Source organism: Phaethon lepturus, unplaced genomic scaffold (assembly GCF_000687285.1).
Source record: "Phaethon lepturus isolate BGI_N335 unplaced genomic scaffold, ASM68728v1 scaffold18413, whole genome shotgun sequence".
NCBI lineage: Eukaryota > Metazoa > Chordata > Aves > Phaethontiformes > Phaethontidae > Phaethon > Phaethon lepturus.
In genome coordinates this window covers 495-10218 of record NW_010531383.1, presented here as the reverse complement: position 1 = coordinate 10218, position 9724 = coordinate 495, and the positions used below count along the sequence as shown (strand labels likewise).

The following is a 9724-nucleotide window of genomic DNA, read 5'->3' as shown; positions in this document are numbered from 1 at the left end:
AGGGTATGTTTTTCTTCATTAGCATACTGCAGGAGTTAAGTACCATTAAAAAGTTACTTCTAAAAAATAAAGCCATTGAGAGGTTTGCTCCCTTCTGAAAAATAACCAGCACTATCTCTAAGCTGTGTATTTTATTTTGAGGAGGAGCTACTTTCTAAAGCCAGCTTACTTTTTCGCATAAAAGACAAGAGGAGGTGTGACAGCAGTAAGAGGCCTTGGGTATGACAGCCTGGGCAAAACATGTCCCTGTCACTTCACTGGCAGGTGGGAGTTAAAAGGAGAAACTGTAGCTTCCTTTATCAACCCTGCTCAGGGTGAACCCTCCAGGCTGGACTAGGTCCTTCCTTACCCCCCTCTCTGGTTTTTTGGGGGGTTTTTTTGTGGTTTGTGTTTTTTTTGGTGTTGTGTTTTGTTTTTTTTTTTACACTGGGCACTGTCCTGGCTGCAGGCTGCCTGTCCTGGGAACGAGAGCTACCTTCCCCAGGATAGTACTGGCCCTGCATCTCCTACAGGGGCCATTAAAACTCTTGCTCCAAGAGGCCCCTCACCCCTGCCACTGGGCCCAGGGCTGATGGCAACACCACTCATCCAGCAGCCCAGGGAAGGCAGAGAACAGGGCTTGGCCTTGCATAGGAGCCTGTGAGCATGAGGTTTTAAACAAATCCCTCGTTTCCTTCCCCTTACTGTGACCCTCTGGGCTGGCAGCTGGTAATGCCATACATTCCACATGGTAGCAGCAAGTAGTTTTGTGACCCTGATTAGTATTCACAGTAACATCAGGTTGTCGGCACGTGGCATACAATCATCACAGGTAAGGTTGATAGTTACAATAGGCATGAGTGGATTAAGGACTGCAATAGTATGGTTTACTATACCCCTTTTTAAAAAAATACTTTATTCCTAAACTAAAAAACCACTTAGTACTGGCTGGCTGGACACCACAGGACAGAGCCCTGCAAAGTGATGGAGCTTTTCGTACATTTACAAAAGAGCAGCCAAGACAGTAGATGAGTAACGACAGACATTCGGAGCGAAGCAATCAGCACAAACTAGATGGCTTAAGGGCTTCTGTGCAGGTACAGGTAACGGCAGTGCTTCCCCCAGTCGTGTTTCACACTAACACTGTTGCAGGGACAGTGTCATAACAGTTACATTCAATAATTACGTAAGAGCTGAATATTCACCCGATAGATGCCTTGCTTCTAATGCACTAGACAACGTAACACACTAATATGGACAAGCAGAGGTGTTTCCTGACCGCTTGCCAAGTACTGAATGCGATAATTAGAGGTGATATTCTTCAGAAGAGAGCAAGAACTGCTGTAAACAGTTTGACTCGAACAGTTTGCGGGTTTGTAAGGTAAGTCAGGCAGCGCTACTACCGTACACAGAGGCATCGTGTCGTACTGCCCAATCGTAGGCTTCGGTATGCTGTAGAAAAATGTTTCACAAACTTCTAGATCCTGATGTTCAAAATGTTGTTTATTAAGAACTAAAAAGCTGACATGTGCCCCACAGTTCGGCACTGCTGCCCACAGAAATGCTGGAAGGGTGACTATAAAATCCGCTTCTGTCCTTGGTTTAAGATTTGAACACGTGCACGGCCCGTACAACGTACTGTCGGCAGATGGGGCACTCGCTCATCCTCTTGCCGCACTTGGTGCAGGTGACCATGTGGCCGCACTCCAGCAGGACGCAGTCAATGACAGCGTCCATGCAGATCCGACACAGGTTATCGTCATTGTCATTCAGCTGCATCTTCTCACCTTCTGAAAACCAACAGAGAGGGAGGTCATGCATTCAGGTCCTGGAATGCCAGCGAAGTTCTAGCTCAGGCAACCACGAAAATAACAGGCAGCTAATTTAGCATGAAGTAGCACTGGCCCATGTTCACAATAGTTTTGCTAACCCACAGCTAAGAATCAATCTATATTCCTTAAAGAAACAAAAACTAGAAAGCCCCTAAGCGAACATCCAATACTGGGCTTCGTTCTTTAAACTTGGAGACCACCATTCAGAACATGACAACTGTGAAATGACGCGCTGGATTAAAATTCAGAACATGGTGGTTTCTCATCTCAGCGCTTATTTCGCCTGGCAGAACACTTTCCTCCAAAGATTAAACACAATAATAATAAAGCTGACTAATAGCTAAAGCTGACTAAGAAGTGGAAGCCTTAAGTAGGCCGTAAAGATGGCAGAACTGAACAAAACCTGCCAAGTTTCATCGCAAACAGACAACATCCCCATCCCCTATCAATAACTGAATGGTCCATCAGACCCAGGGGGAGCAGGGGGGCAGTTAAGTTTAAGGCTTGGTTTCAGACAGTTTTAAGTTCTAGTTTATGACCAAACTGAGGGTGTCACTTCAGCCACATTTTGACATTCACTAACAGTCCCGCACCTTCACGATCCTTCTCCCCCCCGCCCCAGTTAGCAGATGATTTCACATGCTATTATCACAGTCCCTGCAGCCACAATCTGGCTGTGCAGTGGCGCAGGGCTATTAAGTTTTCCAGTCACCACAGTCCCCTGTTCTTTACAGCCTGCCTGCCGGCCACACAAATGAAGAGGCAAGCCGGCATTTTCCAAACTGGTAATGACATCAGAAAGCTGTTCCTCTTTGTGAACAGGAAGCGGTCTGTGGCTATACTACCACCGCGGAAGTGGAAGACTCCCAATTGTTGAGCGTAACAGGGCAGAAGGCTCACTGAGCTGCAGCCACCACACCACCTGACTCTGAAAACATGGACAAGACCAAACCACCTGAACTTGGGCTTTTGCCACCACAGCTTTTAATTCTGTACCGCAGTCAAAGACCTAAATTGCTTTGTCTGTTGGCAGCTACTGAGCAGGTCTCTCGCTAATGCCTTGTGAAACCTAATACAGGACACGGAGGTGCCAAGTTTCACGTTCTTTGAGGAACTAGTTCTCAGTTGTGCAATTTTACTGTGAAAGCTGAGCTCTCTCTGCTTTGGAAAAAGGCCTCAAAAACCCAGCCCAATCCTGGAAAGCTTTATTTACTCACTAGAACCATGTTCAACTACTCTAGATGCAGCCTGAATTGTTAAAATGCACTTTCCAGTTATTCCCGCTGAGCAGACCAAGTTAGATACCCAAGTCCTTCTGTTGGCAGAACCAGCTACTGGAAACCAGAAATTAAGTAGTCTTAAGGAAGTGAGAATTAAATATAAACCTACGTGTCTTGTGGTTCTCCTCACTCTCTCTGTATAGTCTGCTCACTTTTTCCACAAGTTCCCATTTTTCACAGCATCCCGAGTAGTTGACAAAATTACACGCAAGTATTTCCTTCAGTTGACGAACACTCAACCCTTCAATGTCTTCCAAACTTGAAATATCAGACAAAGATGCCCTCGCTCGCTTTCTGGACAATCCAGGGGTCTGAAATACATCAATTGTATGTTTTTAACTGTTCCACTAAGTTCAGAGCACCAGATCTAGTGCTACATTAAGCTGCAGCAACTTGGCCAATGTTTTCTCTTTTTAAAGAAGTATTTGCAGATATGCATTACTAAACACAGCTAATTCTGAAAGGAGTGGAGTGTGATAGTAACTGTTGACAGAGACCTAAATACTTTATGGTGTCACATGCCAAAAATTCATTCTTTGGATAGTTTATCTCTCACCTGCTCTTCTGCAATTTCTTCTTCTTCATTATTTATAGAAGATATTTCAGTTTGTCCCTGTGTACAAAATGAAACTAATCAGGATTAAAAAAAAAAAAAAAATCATCCCTTCTAAAGCAGTTTCCTTTGTACCAAACAGATCACAGATGACAGTGACACTCTGAAGTTTCATTTGCTACTAATCATTGTTGATTTAAGTCACCTCTATCACCTAAACTAGTAATCTAGTCATCTTCTGCTTTTAGGTGAGAGAGACAAAAGACATTTTTCCTGCCACCCTGAACTGCTCCAACTGGCATTTTATATTAAAGCGATGCATACTTATGAAAAAAGAAAAAGCTATGCTATGCCATAAAACACGTTAATTATTGTACCCGTAAAGGTGTTCCATTTCCTGCGCTTCCCCTTCTGTTTGCAAGTTCTCCTTGAGACGACACCGATACAGACATAGAAAATGGATGAGTAAAAAACCCCGAAGTCTGTGACCGTGACGAATGCAAGCTACTGGCATCCATATCCTCCTCCGAACCTAATCCATGATGGCACAGCACAAGATCCACCAAGTCTTCTTTCTCTCTGCAAGTATCCGTTGGTATGTTTCTGAGAATCAGATACTGCCGCAGATCCTTTACTTTCAGCCTCATTAACTGAGGTCGCTGAAAGGCTGTTTCTTGCAGCAAGTGACAAGTGGAACATCTTCTGAGGTTCTCTTGTAAGACTGAACAAACTGAGCAAAAATCCTTCTTGCAGTCACAACACACGTGCTAAGCAGAAAGAGAAAATAACCTTTCAGCTGTATGTCACAGAAAACAGATCTAGACCTGCTCTTTCCTTCTCCAGGCTACGTAATTTACCATTAGTGTCTGAATTGTCAATTTTGATGTACATCATTTTTTAGGATTCAAGTCTAGAAAACTGCCCTGTCAAATAGTTTTGCAGGTGTTCCAAGGCATCCGTTGCTTTTGTAGCACTACTGTAAGATGATTTGAGGTTTCCATCAAAAACCACTATGAATAAGGTACTCAAGTTGCAGTCTACACAATAAATGAACTTAAAAGCCAGTCAATTTTATGGTATGTTAAAATATTTTTCAATATACTAAGTGATGCTGCTTTTTTCACATGTGTAAAAACCAGTATAATCCCCAAACTTTAAAGAACATACTTTTTCCTCCACTGATTCAGAGAATTCAAAGTAGGCCTTAAATGTGATGAATCACGTGGTAGGTAAATACTCCCAAATGCCCAGATGGCATTTCTAAGAGAGCTTTGTACAAAAGACTCACTACAATATACAAAAGCTAAAACAGGCGAGACTTTCAGCAGCAATTTTGAATGGTCACCTCATCTGCTGTGAGCAAATCCAAACTCTTCCAAGTTTTTCAGCATTTTAGTAAATTAATATTAGCTTCAGAAAACATCCTTGTACAATGCTTAATTCAACAAAGTGTTTACCATGTGAACAACAGGACACATAGGAAGGGGGGAAACCAAACACACAAACTGAAGAAAGAGGCTTCATGTTCATCTACAAGAGCTGCAGAGAATTAGGTCATTGAGTGGACAAAATAATGATCCTGGACAGTCATGATACACAGAAACAGTATTAACAATCTCAATTTTATTTATCTGCATTAAGCCACCAACCTGCCTCCATATGAAGCAAGAGGCTGTTGGAGTGCAATCGCATTTAACAGAACTAAACCTGGTTAGAAAACAAACAGAATTACACGAGTATTGCACAAAAAGCGGCTGCGATACTATATTGCAAGTATTTAGCTTTTCCATCATCCAGTTTGCTCATTCCAGTACTTAACCGCTACGTTTGGTATCATCTTCAAAACCAGATTTGTTTTCATGTTAAAGATACTGAAACTAAAACACGTATCTTACAAATTAGAATCCACTAATTTTTAGGTCAGCTCAGATCCAATGTGTCACCCGTTAATGAAAATCAGACCTCTTAACCTCTAATCCTGTCTGACATTAATTTCCTGTAACCTCAGAATAAGGCACTTCCTCCCTCCCTGGCTATCTGCCTCGGGTTTCCTTATCTAAGGAAAAATATGCATTCATCTCCCAGTATGCCTACAGATACATGCATATGAGTAAAAATACTATGTAATAGGAAATGTACTCACTTTTTTCCTAAAAACTGAAAAGGAAAGTCCACAGGCTTTGCAAACTATGTTAGCACCCGCTGCAGCCGGAGATGGATATGCTGAGAAGTCCGTGTTTGGTGCGAATCTGAATGGGCCAGCACCTCCTGCAAAGCCAGCCTGCTGGCCACGGACAGCTCCAGTACCCATGACTTCATTCAGCAATCCACAGCAGGAAGCCCACATGGAAGTAGCTCCTGCCTGAAAACATTCACAAAGGAAGAAAAAGAAAATTAATATCTGAAAGCCCACATCAGATGTGACTTGCTACTGAAGAGCTATCTCACTCCATCTGTCATCATCCCAAAAGCACGCAGTGTGAACTCCCAGAGCACCGGGAATTCAGCACGCTAATGTCTCTAACAGCCCAACAGTCTCTACCAAAGTAGGTAAGATTTGTTTCCGAGAGGCTAACGCAGGCACAAGGAGCTCTCTCTCATAACTCCTTTTCTAGCAGAGTTCCACACAAAAAGGGTAAGGAATTTGAGGCGGTAACGCAATAGCAGAGCAAAGAAGGAAGAGACTAACAGCCGGTCGTAGGTGAGGTGCAAAACCTAAAATGATGACAGGCAGCAACACAACAATTCATTGTAATTGGTGCAGTGCTATGGGATCTTCTCCAGCACTAAACCAGCTGTTATATAATCGACAATAAAACTCTCTCCAAAAAACATTTCTGGGTCTTCAAACCTCGAAGTAACAAACCAGTCTTCATTAGAAACTAGTTATGGTCTAGTTTCTCTGAACCTGCTGTTTTGTTGTCTTACAAAATGTCTAACAAAAATTGAAATAACTCTAAATGAACTTATTCTGTATTGACTGGATTTCAGTTTTGAGTCATACAATTTAAGCTTAAAACAATACAAAAAATTCTAAACACATAAAGAAATTGCTACTTTTTATCCTTGAAAGTCTTTACTGCTAGATTCTCTATCAAAAGCGCATATGCTACTTAAAGTTGGAATTTGGACTCCCAAGCTGTTCAGGTCACATGTTTAATCACTGTCATGTGGGCTCACTGAAACTACTAAAAATAATAATTAAAAAGAAGGCAAACAGAATTGCACCAGGTTCTTTCTGAAAGGAAGCTGAGTGGTACAACTTCCTTTAAACGTAATTTTTTTTCATGCTTTTTTTTCTTAACTATGCTGGTTAAAGCTGTTCTGTTTTTCATTCCAGGGCAGCATCTTTTTTTTCCAAAGTGCAAAGACATAAAATAATTGCTTTTGAGACTTGTAGTTCTTGCTGTAAAACCTAAACCAACCAGAACATGCACTTCAGCTCAGTAATGACGGTGCTTTAATTCCTGTAGTAATTAGACTAATTTCTATATTAAATTGCACATTTCCCCTGAACTGAACGCAGTCCTGTTACACTTGTGGGAACTTAACACAGTAACTGGCGATATGTCAAAACATCTCCTTTCAACCACTGAACACAAAAGGGAAGAGAAGAGTCCTCACTCTGGTCTAGAGTGTGAGAAACAATGCCATAGGACCAAACATACACCACCACCTTCATGTAAGTGCTTTAAATGTGGAACATCAAAAGCATCTCTCCAACCCACGCAAACCTGGTACTTCACTTTTACTGCTGTAAGCTGACATTAAAGGTGTTGCAATACAGCGAAATACCGAACACGGTCATTTTGCTTCTAAGACGTACAACACATAACACCATGTGCAGTAATAACATCAAATGCACATGCAACAAATTGAGTTCACTAGTCCAATTTTACAGGTCTTTCAAAAGCAAACTTCATCTCAGCTGTAACAAGAAACCTCTATGCTGTGGGCACCCCACGCATCAGGGAAAATCTTCCTAAGCTTCCTGCAAATGGAGTTCAAGGCGATGAACTCCAGTGGCCCTTCCCTGACCCCCAGCCAAGACACAGGTAGTCCTGGCACGTGGCTGTGCTTACAGATACACCGTGCCCTTGCAGCCTGTCTGACGTGTAATCTGACTTTCGTGACAATCATTAAACTATCATCAGACTACGACTTGTTTTCTACTTTTCAATAACAAAGAGTGGAAGCAGGTCAATATTAATTTTTCCTCTACAAAAGAAGTTATGCACAATTATCCTAGCTTATTAGGCAACAGTAATTAACTTTTCAGAAACGCATTCTGAAAACCAATTACTTAATTCAAGAGATCTCCAAGTTTTAGAACTTGGGACTTCTGAAAAATATTGTTTCTCATCTTAAGGGAAAATTGTCAGTTGCAGGAACATTACTCTAATTCTTCATGTGTTCTTAAAAACTGATGAGCCAGCTTTATATTTAAAAGTTTTAAAAATAGCCACATAAAAGTAACAGAAAAATAAAACAATGAAGTGAATTGAATGTCAGAATTCAACGTGCTTCATGATATGAGGTCTTTTTAGGGGGCCACAGCCACAGCAGGACACACAATGACTGAGAGGACACAACATAGTTGCCACCACAACCCTTGCCTGATAGTTCAAGAGCCTGTAACAACTGCTCAGACATCACTGTTAACACTAAATAAATATATACTTAAGAAATTTTGTCATCCATTTTGGATACATGAACATTGTCAGTATCAAACAGAAAATCTTTTTACATTTAGTGCCAAGTGTTCAGTTATTTTAAGGTGAAAGGTAAAGCAACGTGAGCATCATTAATTTTCTCCTTAACCTAAGTCAGCTGCAGATTCTTTCTCTGCACTAGTGTCATTAACTGGTAATAGAATTACAGTGTCTAGACTCTTCATATTACTCTGTAAAAGAAATGAGACCATGCTGAAAAGCACCAACACAAAACACAAATGAGATACACTAAAACAAATACTCCCTCCCTTGAGAATTAGTTAAAATTTTGCCAATTTCTGCACCAAAAGCCTTCCCAGCTACACCAGTCACCACTTCCATATTGTCTTCTCACAAGCTGCCATCACCTATTGTACTGGGTTTGTGTGGCAAGGGTTTGGTAGCCGGGAGCTACAGGGGTGGCTTCTGTGAGAGGCTGCCAGAAGCTTCCTGCTGTTCGATAGAGCCAGTGCCAGAACCCACCGCTGGCCAAGGCCAAGCCCATCAGCGATGGTGGTAGCGCCTCTGGGGTAACGTAGTTAAGAAAGGAAAAAAAAGTTACAGTGCAAGAGCAATTGCAGCCAGAGAGAGAAGCGAGATATGAGAAGAACTCTGCAGACACCAAGGTCAGTGAAGAAGGGGGAGGAGGTGCTCCAGCAGCTTCCCCTGCAGCCTGTGGTGAAGACCATGGTGAGGCAGGCTGTCCCCCTGCAGCCCATGGAGCTCCACAGTGGAGCAGGGGGATGCCAGAAGGAGGTCGTGACACTGTGGGCAGCTCACGCTGGAGCAGGCTGCTGGCAGGGTCTGTGGCCCTGTGGGGAGAGGAGCCCAGGCTGGGGCAGGTTTGCTGGCAGGACTTGTGACCCCACGGGGGACCCAGGCTGGAGCAGTCTGTTCCTGATGTATGGCACCCCATGGGGGGACCCAGGCTGGAGCAGTTCGTGAACAACTGCAGCCCGTGGGAAGGGCTCGCATTGGAGAAGTCCGTGGAGGACTGTCTCCCATGGGAGGGACACCACACTGGAGCAGAAGAGTGTGAGTCGTCCTCCCCCTGAGGAGGAAGGAGCAGCAGAGACAACATGTGATGAATTGACTGCAACCCCCATTCCCTGTCTCCTGTGCCACTTCAGGGGGAGGAGGTAGAGAATTTGGGAGTGAAGTTAAGCCCAAGAAGAAGGGAGGGGTGAGGGGAAGGTGTTTCAAGATTTGGTTTTAGTTCTCATTATCCTACTCTGATTTGACTGGCAATAAGTTAATTTTCCTCAAGTTGACCCCATTTTGCCCGTGACAATAATTGGTGCGTGACCTCCCTGCCCTTATCTCGACCCACAAGCCTTTAGGTATGTTTTCTCTCCCCTGTCCAGCTGA

At 43.0% G+C, this 9724-nt stretch overlaps 1 protein-coding gene across 1 annotated transcript; it reads right to left on the bottom strand.

Moving 5' to 3' along the window:
- Nucleotides 1–1426: 1426 nt before the first annotated feature.
- RNF34 (ring finger protein 34, E3 ubiquitin protein ligase) lies at nucleotides 1427–6002 on the bottom strand. Its single transcript, XM_010284546.1, has 5 exons — nucleotides 5788–6002; nucleotides 4022–4411; nucleotides 3648–3704; nucleotides 3201–3402; nucleotides 1427–1769 (listed from the first exon to the last, which is right to left on the bottom strand). The coding sequence occupies exons 1-5, from the start codon at nucleotides 5989–5991 to the stop codon at nucleotides 1582–1584; spliced, it is 1041 nt and encodes a 346-aa protein (XP_010282848.1). The 5' UTR covers nucleotides 5992–6002; the 3' UTR covers nucleotides 1427–1581.
- Between the last annotated feature and the right edge of the window lie 3722 nt (nucleotides 6003–9724).